Source organism: Sinohyriopsis cumingii, chromosome 5 (genome assembly GCF_028554795.1).
Source record: "Sinohyriopsis cumingii isolate HCF-2022 chromosome 5, ASM2855479v2, whole genome shotgun sequence".
In the NCBI taxonomy this organism is placed as follows: Eukaryota; Metazoa; Mollusca; class Bivalvia; order Unionida; family Unionidae; genus Sinohyriopsis; species Sinohyriopsis cumingii.
Window position 1 is genome coordinate 101,574,670 of NC_142965.1, and position 21,607 is coordinate 101,596,276.

The following is a 21,607-nucleotide window of genomic DNA, read 5'->3' on the forward strand; positions in this document are numbered from 1 at the left end:
TCATAAATGTAATTCTGTCACTTGGGAGAATAGCTGCTCTGCCTCACTATGGACTTTTTTTGTTCAAAATTGTGAGAATTACTTAAAAATTAAGTTTAATGTGCAAGGTGAGGGTTGAAAACTTGTATGATGATCCTATATCCTTATTTTCCTTGGATTTAAGATACCAGCATAAGATGTGTTGTTGACACCTATTTATGCATTTCATTTCAGAGCCAGACCATGTGTTTCTTGTGAATGATCAGTTCACATCCAAACTTTTCCGTGTTAAGATCCAGACAGGTCAGTGGGTCAGGGTTACTTGCAGACACAAACTTAAGGAATGACAAAAATACAGTCACACCTCCATGCCTCTACACACACACACACACACATTGTTTGAGTGAGAGAATTTGCCGTTTTTTCACAGCTCTCTTGCTGTGCCTTCACCGAAGTCCCTCTTGTTTTTATTATTTACACACACACCAGGCTCTGTTATCGAGGCAAGAAAAGTGGAAGCAGTGCTGAATATTTCAGCCTGTTTATTTAGAAGATAAAGTTTCATGCATCCTATTATTCTTTCCAAAAAATGAATGATGAGCAGGTTTGGGATTTAATCTTATCATTGGATCAACCCAGGTTGACCATCACTGTGTGTCCTTGGGCAAATCATGTTACTCCTGGTCCTGTGCCATAAAACACCCAAGTCAGACCAACCCAAAGCAACTAATTATGTTTGAAATTAAGAATTTAGTTTGTTCTCCATGTTCCTTCTTTATGACAGCAATACTGGAAATGTTGTAGTGAATAAAATTGTTCTAGTTAGATGGTAGAGGAATAAAGAGCACTGATTCAGCCATGTTCTGTGTGGTGATAGTTCAGGTCAGGTTGTAATTGCTGATCTTTGAGTATCCAGTTAATATTGCCCTTCAACATCTCTTGAGTAAACCTTGTTTTGAAAGACCAAACTACTGCAAACAAAATATGGTCTTTTAAGATTTTACTGTACTTTCTCCAATCAAAGCAACTTCAAGATTTTATAAGAAATACCTATAATGATACAAATAAGATCTTATTTGCACATAATTAGAGCCCCACATCAAGTGGGGGAGCCATTTAATAATCACCCATTCTGTCCTTCCATCTGTCCATTCATTCACGCTTATAACCAGTATAGCTCTGCGATCCTTGCACGTAATTAGATGCCATTTGGTTGGTGAATTAACTGTTATACACAGATGTCCGTTTTAAAGGTTTCAACCTTTCAGGGATGATTTTGAGTTATATCCCTTTCTTAAATTTCAAATCTCTACTAGAGCAGATCCTTGTAGCCTTCATAAATCGGGAATCATTAAACATATTCTGATTTAGTTTGGTGTGTATATTATCTCAGAAACCTAGATAAGCCTTTAATAGGTTTTGTCTCTTCAGGTGTGTTTTGGGACAAAAGTTTTGCTCTGTGTCAAGCAAAGTCTTGTCTTTACATGGGAAAAAATGTTGCTTGCAGTTAAATTAGCTCAAGAACCCATCAATGTATTCTGATGGAATTTGGTAAGAAGATTATCTCTTAGACCTAGATTTGCCTTTAATGTGCTTTGCCTTGAGTGCACCATTTACCTTCCAATGTCAGTCAGTTTATATCTTTACATTGCATGTTGTTTGTAATCAGTATAGCTCAAGAACTGTTAAACATAATGCTGTTTTTGTGAACATTTTTTGTTTAACAAAACCTACATGTCTTTTATGGATTTTCTCTTGCCTACTTCATTTTGGGCAAAGTTGTGGCCCTGTTGGACAGCTTCAAATCTTTACATGGGAGATGACTGTTGTGATGATTCATTGAAGGAGGTAGATTTTATGTATTTCACATCATCAGAAATCTAAGCATTTCATGTCATCATCTAGAGTAGTCTTGGCCCCTGAATGTCCATCTTCTAACTTTGGTTATCCAGCGTATGTTTTTCTGTTTAAAGCCCAAAGGAGTAAATAGTATTGAATGTGGCTTTGTGTGATACACCTGTTGCTAATAGCTCTATCGTTCATTTTCTTTTCAGTGGCAGCCACTAAAGGAGAGGAGGAACCTGAAAGGAAAGAGACAAGGACAAAAGTAGATGAGGACAGAAAACATGAATATCCTTTTTATATATCTGCCATAAGGTAGAGCATATCATGTAATGATGATCATCCATCCATCAGGTTCACTTTTGTGTTACACAAATAAATAATATGAGTTCTCCATTTGCTGTTGCTGAATGTTGTAAATAGCTTGAAGAGAAGAAGCCAATCAATTTCTGGTCACAGTCATTGACTGAACAAAATAAAATGGTTTCTGCATAATAACATTACAGCCCATAACCACACTTTTGTAAGTGGTTTGCCATTGTGGTAGGAAGAAGCCTATCAGGTTTGTGATCAAAGGTTATGGTCATTTGCTGACAAAAAATGCTTTCTGTACAAAATTTTCAGTTATGAACTCTACAAATAAAAATTTGTGGACCCAGTGCTATAAAAATCCAATAAAACGCTGCCTGTGGCCTCTCTAATTTCAGATCGGCCCCATCCTGCATTCTTGTTGAGGTGCTTATTGGGCTTGTTGGAAAAATTCTAATTTGCCTTAGGAACGTTGTTGTTCTGAGGTTGAACACCATTTTTCAGCACACAATAGGCTATACATGGCCGCCAGTATTAATGGTGGACGAAGAACCTGGGAAAACCCCAGAAAGAACCACTGACCCACAAGAAGCTACTGGCAAGCTTTCTCACATACCCACATTGGCTGAATCCTAGACTCGAACCCACACAGACAGAGGTGAGATGGCAGTGATCCGTAACGGAGAGCGCTTTAGACCACTCTGCCACTTGGGTCCCCTCCTAAGGAACTTTGATCTCACTAATGAAATCTGAAAATGTATTTTTAAGATGCTGACTTACCTGCCATAACACAGCACAATCCAAATTAGATCACCACTGTCCTATGTAACACTGAGATCTGATTTTAATCAGATTGAAGCATGGCATGTTATGCTAAAAATATGATTTTGTGCTCCCAAACCCTTTGGCTCTTGTAAAACTATCCCATGGGCAGTTCAAATAGTGACAATTAAAGACAAATAGGTCAGGTATAAACCACTATTTTACATATCACTCAGTTGGCTGAATGTACCTAGTGAGATGTGTTTGAAGGCTGCAGTGGGTGATCCCATTGTGCTGTTTTGCATAGGTATCATCAGGAAGTGGAACAACACATTGTAGTTAAATCAAGAGATGCTAGATGTGAGTACAAGAACAAAAATTATTACATATCATTGCCTTGAAGGAGAATGTTTAGTCCATATGTATTATATTTTTTACAAGTTTGTTAACAGCGGCAACATTTCTTTGAAGTTGGATTTTACTGCAGATATAGAAAATGCAAAGCATGATAATTTCACTTGATGGAATAGTGTTCAGGTGTAATTCATTTTTAAAGCCCAACTAAAATAAATTTCAGAACTCTTGATTGACCGAGTTTTACTTCTTTAAGCACGCCAGCCAAAAGAAACAGGAGGATGGAGAGGCTATTAATTCTTCGCACATACTGCAAACAACACATCAACATACGTCAGCTCAGAGAGAATCCAGCAGAGAAGTTTGAACACAGGGACCTTCTAGTCCCAAGTGAGTGTAATGATGAACACTAATGACACTTGTTTTTCCTTCAAACCCCTTTGAACCTGATTGAATTTATATTTGAATTGTAGCTATTGCAGTCTTGCATGGCTGTATTATGAAAGATGAAATTTTGAGCATGTGGAAACTGGAGCCCAGGCTAAGTGAATTTCAGTCAGGGTTTGTGAGTTTATTTAAGTCACCAATCCTGGGCCTGTACCTAAAAGAATTTTTCTTTGAGCAATGGTGGATGACTTAATGCTTTTTGTAAGCTTATTGATTTTGCATCAGAAGCCAGGGTCACTGATTGATAGGGGGAAAAATGGGTTTGCAGAATAACATTTATTTTGTAGAGTAAGTTTCTTGACCAGTTTGTTTGGATGACCTGTGTGTAGAGTAATTAATAAACTTTAAACTCTGGGGTCTAAAGATTAAAAGTCACAGCAAATAATGTGCAATACATGGTACTTTTGTTGTACTTTATTGAGACCTGGAACGCAGTGATATGGTGACTTGTACATATACAATTGAATTTCGACCAGACTTTGTATTTAGTTGCATTTCAGTAAACAAGTTGATAGTCAGCACTTGGATATAGTTTGGTTTTAAGTTTACTTGATTGTGAGCATGATGACACAAGTATGGATGGATATTTGTCAAGCCTAGTTTGTGAATATATTCAAAGAATGCCTTGAATGATGGTATTTCAATAACTTGGATTCCACCCCCCCTTAAAATATTAATTCCATTGTCCCATGGTATCCTCAGGATTTGAGTAGATGATGCAGGCCATATGACTGCTGAGTGCCTATTGTCCAAAGATTATGGTCAGCCTCAGTATAAGTGACACTCAGTATATTTCTGGATTTTGTGTGTTACATTTCATTGTTTGTAGGTTAATTTGTGCTGTCAATAAATTTATTGGATAATCCATTGGTTTTTGTGTGCAGAATCCTTGGTCTCCAATTTGGTACCTTCAAATTAAATGGATTGATAATGCCTTGATCACTGAGGGGCTTCCATTACAGTCTCCTCAGCAAGTCTCTAATTATTTGCCAGAATGTCATGTGCCATCTTGTAAACAAATGTGGCAGCACATGGGATCTTCATCATGGGAGTGCCCTGTGTTTATGTAAATGCAGAGTACCACAGGAGATTTGAACTGTACATTTGTTATTTAAGTTGGATTACACCAGATGACAATGCAACAACAATCAGTAGCTGGGAAAGTTTATAGCAGAAAGTGGACTTGGAACAATAAGGGGATAAAGGCTTTGTGATCAACATGCTCATTATTATAAGCAGCCATATGCCTGCTTGTTTGACATTGTGTCTGTAGAAGATGAGGACGGTACGGCTGCCAGAATGTCCAATGATGCAAATGGTAATGACAGCAATTCCGGAGAATGTTTTCAGAATGATTTACCTGCCTTCTGAAGAGAAATGAATGATTGATTACATATAATGATGATGCCAGTCAAACTGGCAACAATTAAGATTTCCACCGTTCCTTGATGCAGTTTTTCGCAAATGTGGAAAAAGTGGGCATAAATTTATTTCCAGCAGTAGTGCAATTTGTAAATTAGGGAAGAAGGCATGAATCACACCAGATAAGCCTTACGAACTGAAAAAAACGCTTGTGTCCAGCAGACAGAAAAAATTACCATGCCCAAGGTCAATCCAGAAGTGAGGGACAAATTAAAGAAAGAAACAAGATCAGACCTTCAGCAATAACATATGCAGAGTCTTCTAATCAAAGGCTTGATTTTTCTGGTATAAGCTGTGGACAAACTTTCAATTGCCAAGCTCACTAATGCTGAAAACTAGGATGTTTTAAATTGACTGCAGAGACTTTTCGAGCTTATGCTTTTTCTCTTATTGTGTTGTCTGTGCATAAGAGGGGGCTGTCAAAGTTAGACTTCATTAATAAGTACTAGTATGCCCCACTTCTTGTCAAAGATAGAAGTGATGCACAAAGGATTGGCTCAACAGTTGGTCACAACACCACACCCAGAAATTCAATAACAAAGGTAAGTTTTACTCCCCTAATTTCAATAATCAGATGCCTCAACCTAAGTTGCAGAAGTGGTCTGTTTTAAAGGATCACCAAAAGAGAATCATGAGGACAAGTAAGGTAAGCTAAGTTCAGTGAGCCACAGGTGATGCTATAATGCTTTAAGTACCAATTGAATTTTATGGGGTGGAGTGGTGTTCATCCAGTGACAAATCACTTGTGATGAGTTAGGGGAAAGACTGCCCACCTTTGTCTCTCCAAACTCAGACTCGGAAGCATGGGAAGTGGATGCATTGTCATCTTTGCTAGCCAAAGTTCTGATGTGATAACCCTATCTACATCTTGGCATATCAAGCAGATATTTCTGTGCTTCAGGTCTTTGAATTTCATTGGATGCGGCTGCAAGCCACCACATCCAATCAAAATTAGCTTGTTCAAATTAGAACCCTGTTTCTGCATGATCGAGACAAGGAAAGTACACTTGAATGGACTGAGAAATAAGCAATTTTCCACTGCTGGCCTGTGTTTGCACAAATACATTTCACTCAAATGCACCTATAATGGCTTCCCTCTGGTACATAGTCATGCTTTTGATGTTAAACTTCCATAGTGTCCCTTTTAGGTCAGTTACCCCCACCCTTTTCAGATGATGTACATGGCACCATGCTATTAGTTAGTTGGCATTGCATACTAAGGGAGGCAACTCATAAAATCCAATAGATGTCACTGGGACGATGCTCCAATATATCAATTTGATCTGCCAAAGTGTAGGTAGGATAATCATATCAGAACCTCTGCTAGCAAAGATGAGACATTGGCAGACAGGAGGGATTAAATTTAGGGGCAACACTCCTCCAGTTTTTCTGGTCACAAGAGTCATTAAGAAGAAAAGGGGTTAGACATGCAAACTGGTTCTGATCACTCTACTTAGATGGGATGATTCCTGGGTCATTGATCTAGCAGTAGATGCCCCTAGGAAAATCCTGGTAATGCCCAAGTCGCTGAAGTATCCCAGGATGCAGGTTTTCCATTTCAGTCTTGAGAGGATCACTCATGTAAGTAGGTTTTCTACTTTTAAAGCCATATGAGGGGAAAAAGATGATCTTTATTGGTTTGTGGGCCTACTGTGCAGCCCCTTAGTACTCTATTTCTTTTTTGTTCTGTTTCTTTGTTATTATTTTTTAAGGTATGCCTAACAAGATAAAAGATGTCAACATGCATGAATATTTAAAGAAATCGACAAGCAACCTATATAGGATACACAATGAGACAGTTGTGGAATGTGGTGACATTGCTTATATTGGAATCCTTTCTTGTTGAAGTCAGTGGCTTTTATACATATGGGCAATATATCTGCACATTCTCTCTGTCCATAAAAACAGACATCCAAATATCTCGACTCGTTTGGTCACAGGAAGGTTTTAAAAATACCTATTCAATAAATATAAGACACAAACTGGTGTTCTTACCCAAAATTAATTTTGTTTTTAAATTCACTCCCTTCATCTTGTTTAATGTTTTGAATTAGAGTATTTTAGTCATTTTGCATGTCTTGGGGCTGTTTTTGATGTAATGGTATTTAACTGATACTCCCGACTACATATTGTTTTAAATCCTATTTCTTTTTTGAAGAAAGAAAGAAAATTTGCCAGTGGAGAAATAAAATGTTATTTTCGTATTTTATAAGAATCAGTGACACTTTATGTCATGTCTGCATCATTATTATTCAATTTTTAACATACTTGCATATAGTTAACATTTAGTATTTAGTAGATTTAGTATTAGCACTTGTGTTCACTTATGATAGTTTTGCTGATTTACAGCACAATCTGCACCAACAATGTAAATACACTAATCCACCCTCATTACATAACTTCGGATGTCCCAACTGTTATCATTATTTGGTCTTTCAGTTAATTGCATTGGGCGAAGAAAGGGAAAGAAAATTGATATGCAGAACAGAAAAATTGAAGACAGTAAAGCTGCAGGGTCAAACTGTGAATCATTCACATTTTTATCCCAGACAAAAAATCCAAATAACTGACTGATGAAATTAAAATATATATGTAATGGATACCACTATGACGTTTATAAGAGGTTTGCAATGAATGTGCCCTTATTGAAATCATAACATATTGTCATAACTTACAAAAATGCCGATCCTCTGACAAAACAATATGTGCACCTCAAACTCAATGCCAATCTTTTGATGAATCAGATAGGATTCATTTAAAGCCTGACTGATTCTGTTGCAACAAAGAAGGATGAAAGAAAATGAAACAGAATGGAGTATAGGCCACAGAAGGAACTTCGAAGATTGAATATGATGATGGAAATTAGTCCTTGCAGAGGACAGAGGGTGAGAAGCTTTTCACAAGAATAAGAGGTTTTGACTTGTTTACTTAAGAGAGACAGTTCCACAGCCATTGTCATAAGAAATGTGTTCAAGATCCAGTCTGCCGGAGGAGTGAGCCAACCTCGATGTGAGCCAACCTCGATTGATTCTTTAATTAAGATAGCTGTGCAAGACCTAGACTGTACACTGGTGCTTGAAATGCACAAAATATATAGTGGCCAGACAGTGACTTTCACGGTAAAGGTAGTGAAGCAAGACAACTTCCCAAACCGTAGCATCATGTCTCAAGTGGGTCATGTGCTCTGACATTTCCCAAAATCAGACAATCTTCTTGAAGATTTCTGCTGATGACATTGTACCACCCCTGTGAGTTGTGCCATTAAATGCAACATTTTGATCTGAGATATCATTGAGGTTGTTGGCTGCAATGTGCTGTTGACATTCTCAAGCTTCTTGCTTTGTGATCTAGCAGCACAGCAAGGATAGAAATTAATCTTGTTGAACAGATGGCTGTTGCCCACCCTGTCACCAAATATTTAATGACAGCACAACTTTAAAAGATTTCACTGGATTTGACTGGAATTTTTTATTTCGTAAGGAAACAGCACCCATATTTTCACTGCCTTTTGCATAGGAGTGTTTCTTTCCTTAGCAAAGGACTCCATTGTACTTCCTCCAAAAAAGTAACTGTGGTAAAAGTTGGATGCTCATGATCCTATTACCCTATTCTCCTAACATGAATATATTTAGGTGATATATTCAATGTAGAAAAGATACTTTTGTAATTAGTGTTTCTTCCAAAAATATTTTACTCAGTCACATTATTATGAAGCCACCCCACACCTTCCCACAAATGCGAGCATCGTCATTGATGCTTCACTTGAGTTTAAACTAAAGTACATCTGATACATGGGATACCAGTGGTAGCATGAAGAGGTCATTATAATGGTGTCTTGAAAGAGCTCCCATAGATGCTGTTTTTATATTCTATATGTTATATAAATGGGAAAGATAAAACCTGTCTGTCATTATCAGAATTCTGGATTTGAGAGTTAGTTGAGATGATTTCCTAACAGAATTGTGTTCAGGTTGGCATTCTTGGAAAAACATATAGCACACTAAGTTTTCTTTTATTGTGGCAAAACAGTTAAGTGTACTGGCAGAAGGCATTTGTTAAAACTTGATGATTGGGTTGGTAAATCAATATTGACATTCATAACCATACTGAGTGACGAATTTACCATTTGTGGTACCAAACTAAGCACATCAAAACTGTCTCTCCAGGTTTGTGACACACTTTTAAAGATTTTTTCACTCTATATCTGACTTTCTTAAAACAATAGTTAATTTTTAATCAGATTTGCAAGAACATCTTGACAGATCATTATATGTTAAGTTTGCGTCTAAGGCAGCTTGTCTTGCTACAACATGGCTTTCATGGAAGTCAGGTTCAAAATCCATTCCTTGAATGAAAACAGCAATGGCAACAGCAGTAATTCATGCACAACATAAACAGTCTGGCTTTCACAGTTATCAAGCTATACATATAACTGCTTACCACATCAGTACTACTCATCTCTTGATACCATCATCACCAGTCTACTTTTGTAATATATTTCTAGTCAGTGGGTCTTATTAAAATTAACTGATACTTGCTTGAATGTTTTTATCAGTATCATGAGTGCACATTTTCACATTTATCCTTAACTTGTTTACGATTGAAGCTGCCATTGTACGAATAATGAAAGCAAGGAAGAAGCTCCAGCACAATGTACTAGTTGCAGAGGTACAATATATTTATTTATTATTTGCTATTTTTCTTCGTTTGTGTGTTCTCTGAGAATATGCTAATTTACTAAAGTGCTGAATTATAGAGGGAATTCTAAGTATTATATTTGATTTACTGCACTTGCTGAGTTTTAAAAAATTGAATGCTTTAATTTGAAATGTCTGTGACACCTGTTGTGAATAATATTTTGTCAAAGTATATTTTGTACCTTTTCTATAACACTATTAAATGGCTAAGAGAATTGGTGAAAAGTTTCAGAAAAAATTTGCTTTCAATTTCTCCTTTGAATACGTTTCCCAATCACATTACATTAGGAATATTAGCCTGCTACTTAGCAAATCCAGCCCTACTAAAAAGAAAACATATTATCCTGTCTATTTTTAGATAGGCAAAGGGCAGTCATTCTTGCCCATTACCTCCATTTGATACCAGTAGGTGTCACCAGTTTTTAGCTTCTCTGCTGTACAGACTATGTACAATTTATCCTCCAACAGTCCAACTGTTTTTGTGTTCTTATGGGCCCATTCAATGTTCATTTTGGATTTATTGTGTGGAATTACTGCAGGTTGTATGCGTTATTTCACAATTTCTACCAATTTTTGAATGATTTGTCACTTGTCGGAACTTTGTCTTGTAAGACCACCATCCCACCACGCTATCATTGACCTTATACAAGGTCATTACTTGTTAGCGTACCTCTGGCTTGATTCACTTCCTCCGTCAGTTACAGAGCTTTTATTAGCGAAATTCTGAAGTTTTGCTTCTTAATTATGCTTAGTTTGTTCACATTTCACACTGTTTTGATAGAATTTTGGTTTAATTATTAACTAATCATTGTGCATAACTTTATAAGGGCAATAGGTTCTGATAAAACACTTTCACTGATCTGTTAGTTATGACAATGTTTTTAGCAACCTAGTAATTTCAGCACATTACTAGTTTCTGCTTTAGTTGGTGTTATTTTTTGTCGTTTCAACAGAATGTAAATTTAAATGGTTTGTATGCAACTTTAGAGCATGACTATTGTTTTGATTTTACTATATATACACTGTTTCTGATAAGCAGCTTCTATAATATGTAGTAAGTGGAAGTAAGGGCTTCCATTTTAGGTGATACTGATTTGACAGTTTATGCCATTAGCTAGTTAGATACATACTAATTTGCTTATGTATGCTTTGTTTTCTCTTCTAGTGTTGCTTCAGGAGGAATGTTTGCTCAATGCATGAAATGCATGTTCACAGGGATCCTCCTTTTAGCATTGAATGGAAGGAAAGACTGAATTGGTCAAGGAAGACAACCTATGGTTTGTTGTTGGCAATACTGACTCATTGGCAGACCTGCCAACCATACTGAAAAAAATTGGAAAAATCCTGAATTTTGGATGTATCTTCCGATTTCCTGATTTTTAACTCCTCAAGAGAAAAAAATCTGTATTTATTTTACAAAAACATCATTTTCCATTTCCCTGTTTCTGTGTCTGGTATGTTTCTTAGTACTTTACCATATCTGGTTTGATTTCCAGTTTTCTTCTGCCAGTACGAAGAGATTGTCTCACAGTGTGGTTCTCTTGATCCAACCCCATCAAGAAATCAGAGCAATATAAAGGATAAATTTCTCAGCAAGAAGTGAAAAAAGAGGAAAAGGAAGTAACTGATGAATTTTCACCAGCAAAGAAAAAGAAATGGGATAAAAAAATATAGGAGTAATTGGAAGAAGCAGTTTGCTTTCTTTCATCCATCGACTCGCTGGGCTTATCATGCATTCTGCCAGTGTTGCTCACAGCATCTCTCAATACGATGTAGTGGGCCAGATACATTAATAAAAACAGTGCAAGCGTTGCAGATGTGTTGAAACAATCAATAGTATCATTTAATGACCTGGCCTTTTTCTCCAGCTGATTGGAAGGAATCAGCATTGATGGTCTGCATAGAAAGTTTTAGCTTTACCAAATCTACAATTTAGACGCAGAATTGAATGTGGAAAGAGCAGATCATCAGTCGGTTGCTCTCAGAAAAAAAAAGGATGGATCTGACCAACTGTTATTTCCAACCCAATACTTTCAATACCACATAGCAACAGCAGTGCTGAGAGAGCATTCTCAATGGTCAGAAAAAACATAACTAGCCTAAGAGCCAGCCTGTCAGCATCCACCCGGGAAGCTATTCTTGTTAGCAAATTTGGCACCCAAGAACAAATAAATGATGAGCTTTTGCAGAAATGCAAATCTGCAACATACAATGGACTGAAATAACAAAAGTAGACATCTTTATCATGATATATACACTTTACTCTTGTACCTCCTGATTTTTTACCCTGCCTCCTGATTTTTAATGGTGATTTTCCTGATTTTGATTTTTTTTCAATGTTGGTAGGTCTCCATTGAGGAGTATTCCCCAATTTTAGGCAACCCATGAGGTGCAAATCCCCCCACATGTCCAAGCATGGCCATCAGGCCTGTAAGTCCAGGTGCATGGGGTTTATGCTGGATCTGTTGGATCCAGCTGTTAATACTAATGCAGTCCTGCCAACTCTTGCGATTTTGCATAAGTCTTATGAAAATTACCCTTAAAATATGGACTTACGGCATACTAGCAAAAACTACGGAAAAATTATCATTGCCACAAAATCCAGATAATTGGTTCATCCTTGTTTTATTTGGATCCAGGTTTCATCTTAGAAATAATGAAATTGGTCAGTGAACTAGTTTAACTTTACAGCAACACCTCAGTTGCTTTAAATTGTACCTATTTGTTCATGTTAAGCGTCTGCATGATCAAACTGTTTATCATAGAGTTTTTAAAAACGGCATCCAGAAAATGATGGATGTTTTAGATGAAAGGGAAAATAATCTTCTAGAAAAGTGTTAATAATCGACACAGAAGAATAAAAAGGAGTATTAAGATTCTTGTGAATAAAAGTTGGAAAGGACACAATTACGTTTATTATACATCATTTGCCATTTTGAGTATGACTCGTGGCGGGAGATATGATTGCCGTCGTCATGTGAAATGAAAAAGAATTTCCAAGAATTATGTCAAGTTGAGAGATAGCAACAAGCCATTGAGCTGCATAGATTTTGGAACAAGAATTTGTGCAACTGTACTAGTGGTAAATAAAGTCTAAGCGTACTTTACAAACTTTTCAGTTGAACATTATGTTTATCGTCAATGCTTCAAACTTTTAATTACATTTTTCAGCTTTACAATAGCAGTTATTGATTTTTTGTTACACCTTACTGAAAACTGGTCAATCTTAGGAAAAATATCAACTGCCTTACCGAGATGGATTTGCAGGGTTGGCAGGTCTGCTAACATACCATTACCAGCCATCCAGTTGTTGAAATGATCCAGCCAGATAGCTCATACAGGGATCTTGGTGATAGATCTATCTAGCCATGCTATCATCATCATCATACTGTACCAGAGATTTCAATGAGAAATCTGTCTGTTCAGCCAGATCTTTTGGTGATGCCGATACCAGTGATTGCTGGACTGTCTTATATACCGACAGCATCCAGACTGGCCACACACCATTCCCACCTGATCCATTGGATCTAATGCATAGCAAAACCGCATCATTGCGAGCCATCCAGCCATTCCAACATGGGGACCTTTTTGTCAAATCGGTCCAGCCAACTATGATTTACAAGGATCTTAGTGATAAATCCATCACTCCAACCAAGCTATCGGCAACATGCCCTTTGTTTGACGGAGATTTCAGTGAGAAATCTGTTTACTAGCCAGGCCTTTAGAGTGACTGGTACTAGTGATAGCCAGACCGTCTTCTGTACCACCAGGTTCCAGGCCAACCATTCGATATGCAAACCAGTCGGCATTGCCGGTAGTGCTGGACTTCTGTATTGTTTGTTCACAAGGAAGAGCTAGTGACATTTTACTAGGGATGGAATCAAGTCATCATACCACCTGGTATGTCTTCCCTAGCTCTGCAAATAGACCCAGATAGGCCTTGACTCACAGTGTTTGCGATGGAACTCCTTCAAATCCACCATCCTTCACATCTTGCTCTGATCTGACCATGGAACAAACCGAAGTTAGCTTTCGAAAACCACAGTAAGGACAATTTCTTTTTTTGGATGTTGGCTACTTCAGAATGCCCCCACCCTTACCGCTACTTTAAAGAATCGGTAGATCTAGTTGAGGAGGAAGAAACGGACTTATGGCAACAGACCCCTTGAGAACTAATCTCCTGGCACTCGACTAGAATGTAGTAGCTGTTCATATGTGCGTTTGTATGTTTTTAGGGTGGACAGATCTGCTCTATGCCCATTAGAGCTTGTTTGGGATGTTGTTGCGACACCAAGCAATAGCCATGCTTGGAAGATGGCAGAGGTCAAGGACCAAGTCTGCTCAATATACTATGGCCAATTTTTTTACGGGTTTGGCCAGTCTACTCTTGATATGACATGTTGCATGGGTGTGATCCACATCGCTTTTACCTTATCATACCCTCCCTTTCTGGCTGACCCTGTTTGGGTCACCGTTGCTTTGTAGGAAGAACAGAGGAAGTTCAGAGGCAGGCAGGTCAGGTACTGCCCCTTCACCTTGCTGCTTAACCCACACAAGCATTTACAACCATTCAGTCCGCGTTAGTATGAAAGGATGTTCAACAGCCTCAAGATGGGATCTACACAGCACACATGCTCCAACATCAATCCCTATGATGCAATCATACAGCGCCAGTAAGAAACTGATTTTTGAGCTCACTGGACCTCCCTATTCCCTCAGAAGAGGTTGGGACTTGATCCAGGTCATTTGAAGGTTCTTTGGTTTCCATTCATCAACAATCCCCTCTCCCATAATCTTGAATACACCATCATATTGGGAGTCAGATGCCTATCAACAACAGGAGATACGGTTGCTCATCAACAAAGGCACTGGAGCTTGTGCAAAGGCCTCAGTCCCCAGCATTTTACTCACGGCTTTTCTTTTTCGGAAAGCAAACAGCAAGTTGAGGACCACCATCATCTGGAGTCGCCTCACCCAGTTGAAGATGGAGATGGCAAGGTCAATCCACCTCTCCTTTAGACAGAGCAAGTATGCTGTGAGTCTCGATATGACATGCGTATTTTCTCGTCCCTATTCACCCCCTCTCCTACACATTTATCCATTTCGCTTACCACGATACCATCTATCAATTCCCCATTCTTCCCTTTGGCCTCAACATCAGCCCCAGGTTTTGGCTCAAATTATTGATTGTGTCATCTTCCTGTTCCAGTCTGCTGCAGTGTATCTGGATGACATCTTCCAGAAACGCGTAAATTCTATTCTACTCTAAGGCAGGAACGATCTTTTTCTTCTTCTTGCTCATCTGGGCTTTCTAGTGAACTGGGAAAAGTCAGACCTCCATCCATCCCAGAACTTTGGCCATCTGGGTATAGAGTTCTTAACCAACTCAAATATGGTGTGGCTTTCTCTTGTTCGCATCACCGGAACTGTCGAACTCGTAGAGTCTGTTTCCAACAAGACTTAGATTTCATCAAGAGAGATTTGCAGCTCCTCAGTTTATTCGGTGTGGCAGTGGACCTGATCCTGCTCAGCCTCCTTTTTATGCATCCATTACAGATGTCATTGCTGACTCAGTGGCACCCTTTTTCAAGTTCCCTCAACCAGATCATCCTGATCATGCACAAGATTCAGTCATTCCTGTACCAGTGACACAGCCCAGGTTAGCTGACTAGGGGAATCCCACTGGAAAAACCCAAAGTGGGGAAAAAACGGTATGCACCAGCACCAGTGCGTACGGTTGGGGTGCCCACCTGTTGCCAGATTTCACTGCTGTCAGCAGCACATGGTAGCCAGGAGAGCAGCCTCTGTACATCAGCATCCTTGAAATGAAGGCTGTCACCAAGGCCTTTCACTTCTGTGAAGAATTGACTACCAGGCAAAATGGTCCTCATCATGTCTGACAACACAGTAGTGGTGACCTAATCTCCTCAAACGGGGGCACCAAATCACCCAAACTATTGAGTCCTGATTTGGAAGATTCTTCATTGGTCCTACACATTCCTGGCAGACTCACTGTCTTGGCCAACACTGTATCCAGGAGAGATGAAGCCCTTCACACAAAATGGTCTCTCTGCCCATTCACCCAGATCTGCAGCCTCTGGGGATGCTGATGATAAATCTTTTTGCGACAAGATGAAATCCCAAGTTGCCCACCTTCATCTCTCCAGTTCCAGACCCAGAAGCTTTGGCTATGGACACGCTGTCAACCACTTGGGAGGGGTTGTGGTCCTTTGCCTACTCCACCCCACAGTCCTGATACCAAGAATAATCCAGACGTTATGGAGTCAGAATTGCAAGATGATTCTGATAGCCCCTTTGAGGTGGGAAGTGTCCTGGGTCACCAATCTACTCGATCTAGCGATAGATCTACCCAGGAAGATCCTGGACAACCCGAATCTCCTTATGTAACTATGGTCAAGGGTGTTACATCCCAGCATGGACTGTCTTCTTCCACACACTTGGCTTTTATCAAGACAGCCTTGCTAGACAAACAATTATAACCTTTGACTGGGGAGAGCATCACAAGAGCAAGAAGGCCCTCCACTCCAAAGGCTTATAAGAGGAAGTGGCATGTGTTTAGGGACTGGTTCCAGGTCCATCACATCATCCCTTTACGTGTACAGTCCCTCGATGGGCCAACTTTTTCTCTGGCTCTTTGAGGAGAAACAGTTGGCCCCGATCGCTATCAAAGACCATCGATCAGTGTATTCGAACTCTTTTCGGCATCATGGCAGATGTGACATTGGGCATGATAAAGACCTTTCAGATCTTTTAACCAATTTTAATGTCCAGTGACCAAAATCCATAACATTGTTTCCCAAATGGAACTTGTCCTGGTGTCTAACATGGCTCAACTCAAGCAAGTTTGAGCCCATTGCCCATACTTTGCTAAGGTTTCTATCATAGATGGCATGTTTCCTGATAGCTTTGAGCTATATGCCCTTTCATTCAACCTGAACTATCTTCATTTCAGAACGGATGGTTTGTTAGTCCTCCTAACACAACAAGGCTTTGTAGCCAAAACCTGGTTACCATCCGTTAATAACCAGTGAGTTGTCATTCTTCCCCTCTCTAACATAGACAAGTCAAGAGCAGCAGCCATACAGCTTGAGATGCATAGAGTCAAGTCATGGCTTGTGCAGATGCCTCTTGCTCCCGGTGAAGGCCAGAAAACAGAACATACCCTTCAAGCTCTTGCTTCATGGCTAAATTGGTTTGTACACTTGGCATACTCTTAGATCGCACAAGATCATAGTCACCTCATGAAGATTACAGCTCATGAGATTAGAGCATCTCTGCAAGCCTCACTTTTGAATGCAGTGTTTCAGTATTGTAGAAGCTGTTGGCTGGCATGCAGACAACCTTCTCTAGTTTTGACCTTGGAGATTCATTATCGCAGAGGAAAAGTTTGGATCTGGTAGAGCTAGTGGCAATGGTAGGGCCAGTGGCAGCAGCACAGATGGCCACCAGACCCAACTAGGTCAATCTACACAGCCTCTTAACTTTGCTGGATTTACCAGTGAAAATTTTGGTAGGTGAGAAGATTTCAACTTTGTCTTCACTAACATATATAAGAGTCCCAGGTCAAGGGATCCCAAGCTGTGTTGCTTGTGCCATTAGGAGAATGGGTTATCTTTCATGTGGGGAACACGGCCACTCATCCCCAGAAGGATACCCAAGGTAGAGGTCAGATGCTCAGCAACCTCCCTCCACCTCTTGCTTATTCCCCTAATGTAATGTGATTGGGGAACATATTCAAAGGAGAATACAAATATTTAAATAAATTATTTCTCCAAGAAAAACCCTTTTAACTACCTTACTATGCAAGCATCTACATTAGCGTCTCACTCTGCTAAAAACTGGCAACACCTGTTAGTATCAAAGGGAGGTAATGGGCACAAGCTACTGCCCATTATAGACAGGATAAGATGTCATCTTTTAGTAGAGCTGGATTCATGAGGTAGCACACTAGTATTCCTAATACAATGTGATTGGATAAGTATTCTTGGAGAAACACAATTTGCTTACAAATTTGCTTTCTCTGTAAATATAGTTTACTTAATAACTGTTGCATTGTGTGATTTCATTCCTTGCTGAAAAAAGGTAACTGAACAACTGAAGAGCCGCTTTTTGCCAAGTCCTGTTGTGATAAAGAAACGAATAGAGGGACTGATAGAGAGGGATTATCTAGCACGCACCCCTGAGGATAGGTAAGTCACTATATATTTGCAGAATCTTTCTCTGACAAAATGCAAATTATGGTGGTATGTTAACATTCTCATTGTTATGTATGTAAACTATAACTTGACAATGCCATGATCTTTATTTTTAATCATGGGAATTTTTATAGCACCCTTTGTACCAACTTGCCTAAAGTATTACTGCAAGAGTGTATGCTAATGCAGAGGAAGTCCACATTATTTTCACTTAAGAAGTGTAAATAAGACAATGATGAAGAACGAAAGTTAAAATTTACAACAGAATTTTCATGATAATCTGTATTTTTCCCCATTATTTCCTTATATGCCCACCATAAAGCAGAACATTTTATTTTGTGATGTCCATCTCTCTATCTGTTGCCAGTTTTGTTTCTGTACAATGACTCTATTTGTCCACCATCTCTAATTCACCAAAGTTTGTGGAAGGCTTGCACTTTTGCATATCCCTTTAGATTTTGGTGTTAAAAGTTTGGAGGTCAAGGTCACTGACCAAATGAAGAAAAATGGTGTCTGCACAATAACTTTAGTTTTCCATCATCTACAGTTACCAATATTTGTGATTGGCTTGTACTTTGGCAAAGGAAGAAGCTTAATAATTTTGGGGCCAAAATTGTAAATGTTCAGAGTCACTGTGATTGAAAGAAAAAAAAAGTTTCTGGAGATTGACTTTGAGTTCCCCATTATCCTCAGGTACTAAATTGTGTGTAAATTGTGAACTTGGGATAAGGAAGAGCCATATTTATTTCAAGGACAAAATACCCGAGTCCAGGCTAAGTGATTGAAAACAAATGCGTTCCGCACAATAACAAATAACATGTTCTACATCACCAATCTGGACCCAACCTATTAATGGCTTCCACTTGCAGTAAGAAAGAAACCTATTGATTTTGGGGATGGGGTCACTGACTGGAAGATGAAAAGTGGTTTCTACACAACAGTTTAATTGTCCATATAGAGGACTATTAGGCGTGGGTTGGTCATATAATGTGCCATTCATGATACTCCTTTTATGCTAATAATAGTGTATCTCCTAAAAAAAAATTGTTGTTTTGATTTCAGTGGGTTTTTTTAGGCAATGTACGTATAAAAATGGAGTTTGTTTTTTCTTTACAGGAAAATGTATACGTATGTGGCATAGATCAGCTTTGCTTTATTCTGTCTCCATGGAAACTGGTTATAACTTTAATGCATCCTGCTAGGGAGGATAAAGAACACTATACAATACACCACCCTGTTCCACTTAGAAGGAGACAGTCGCTGGCGATGATAGCTTTCAGGAAGATGGCAATGAACTTTTTTAATTCTGAGTCATAGGCTATAACCTTCAGTTACCATACTGAAGGAGCCTTTACTTGAAAGCTATATTTTATGGAGAGTTGATACGACTGCATCCTTGGGGACATACTGAACTGTGTTGTTCACTGGTTTTGGGCTTTTTTATGAGAACTTATTTGTCAGTAGTAGTATTTTTTTAAGGTTTTGTAGAAGCCTCTAAGTACCTGTATATGATGAACTTGATATGTATTGGGGATAATATTTTAATGAAAGAAAAAGTAACAATAAAAGAGAACTTTTTGATGGTATTATCAGATTATCAATTTAAAAATTTCTTTGTAAGAAGTCTCATGGGACTTCATTAGTTCATTTACAAATGTTTAGGTAATATTTTTGTCTCAGAGAAAATCCTGGACAGAAATAATGTACTTCCATTTGGGAGGACACAAATTCTTGATACAAGATTCATACTTTTCCTAACAATATCATCTGTGTGAAAACAATTTTGTCTGTAAAATGGTTTGTCTGTCTATAGGCTTAGGTATGTCTGTATGCATGTTTGGGTATGTAGGTTTGTATGTCTTGAATGTATGGATGAATGGGTGTAAGTGCATATAGGTATGTGCTGGTAAAGGAGAGTTTGTGATGGTTTGGATTGCTGTTTGACTTACTTTATGAATACTAAATATAGTTTTCTACAACCCATATTAAATTGAGGAAAAATGTATTGGACCTGAAACCTTGTTTTGTATTTATCTTATCTGCCTGAACATTCTTAGAGAAATATGCATTTTGGCTTTTTTATATCTAATTCATTTTAACTAAAAAACTGCTTCCATTACTGCTACTGGGATTGCTCAGCATGCAGGGCATGTCTAACTTATAACATTTTGTTTTCTTTCAATTTTTTTTTTCTTTGTCTGCTACAACTATATGTTCACAGAATAATTGGTTTGTGTAGATTGCATTGAAAATTTTTCTTACACTTTCAGGTCAGTTTTCTTTGTAGTTTTCAGTGATTCATTCAAACCAAGGACAAAGAATGAAAAATGAACAAGTTAGACAATACATGTAAAGAAAATACTATAAATATGAAGTCAGTAAAGCAAAATTACCAGTTTCATTTCTCGTAGTTTTATAAATTTAAAAATTCTGATATAAACTTTATAATTTTTTCTGATTGATTTCTTTTTTAAGTTGAAGAGATTAATTGCATGTAAATTTTATTAAAAGGCAAATTGAATTCATACATTATGCGTGAATATTATAATTCCTACTATTTGTCATTTAATCAGCCATTTGACTGCCAAATAGCAATGCAAGCTTTTGGTTACTTATAACATGCAGAGTTTCTGACAGGGGTTACAACACACAAAAAATCTATTTCAATAATTGAAGCATGTCCCTCTTAATGTGATTAACAATGCATGCATAATTTAATGAAATTAAGAAGTTACTTTGCCCAGCATATTATTTAGTTTGCAATGCTCAGTTGGAAGCACATCAACAGAAGAACTGTAATGCAGACTGTAGAAGCAAATATTATTCTTTATACTGCATGATCAGATTTCCTGGTCCAGACTCAATTATACATAGTACATATGTTATGGTACATCATTAGACCAAAGTGTATTATTCAGATTAGGATATTCATTTTTACAGTAGTAACTTTGGTTGCTTTGAGACAAACCTGTCAGAGAGCAAATCATACACATATTTTCATCTCAACTAAGTTTAATATGTCCCCATGGGAGCTGGTCATTCAGCACTGGTTGCTACAATTCATCTTGTATGAAGTACTGTGCTGGTTGGATTACAGCAAGGAATGTAAACAAATGTGCTGGTTTAATATATATTATGGACAGGGCATTGAAACAAACAAAAAAAACATATAGGATAGGACTGTAGTTTGGTGAAAAATTAAGACAGAAAAATTGGAATTAATGTTTAAACCACTTCATTGTTTTGCCATACCTAGAGCGATGGCTGCTGTGTAATTTGACTGACATGTCAGAATGAATGGAAGCATGATTTATTTGTACACTAAAATACTACAATTAAAATACTGTACCATTTCTTATCTTGTGTTGTTTTTTCTTCCTTCTATCTTTATGTATTGAGCTGTGTAGAACCACATCCTTTACTAAATACCATCTGTTCTCACTCATAAGTTGGGGTTCAACTGCAAACAACACATACATTGATTTGCCATTGCAGAATGTGCTGGTAGATCAAGGTCAGTCTTGTTCTTCTGATTAGTTGTAACAATTGGCATGAAAATATCTTTCAGAATTGTTCCAG

The 21,607-nt window shown here is 38.1% G+C and overlaps 1 protein-coding gene across 1 annotated transcript in view; it reads left to right on the forward strand.

The window, feature by feature from the left end:
* LOC149799887 (cullin-3-like) overlaps positions 1-21,381 on the forward strand; it is a 93,306-nt gene extending 71,925 nt beyond the window's left edge. The window contains exons 16-20 of the mRNA XM_089959330.1: positions 214-282; positions 2,034-2,109; positions 9,714-9,783; positions 17,916-18,022; positions 19,145-21,381. Of these exons, the coding sequence (XP_089815456.1) occupies positions 214-282; positions 2,034-2,109; positions 9,714-9,783; positions 17,916-18,022; positions 19,145-19,169 (347 nt within the window). The 3' untranslated portion in view covers positions 19,170-21,381. The remainder of the gene's footprint in view (positions 1-213; positions 283-2,033; positions 2,110-9,713; positions 9,784-17,915; positions 18,023-19,144) is intronic.
* The last annotated feature ends 226 nt before the right edge of the window (positions 21,382-21,607 follow it).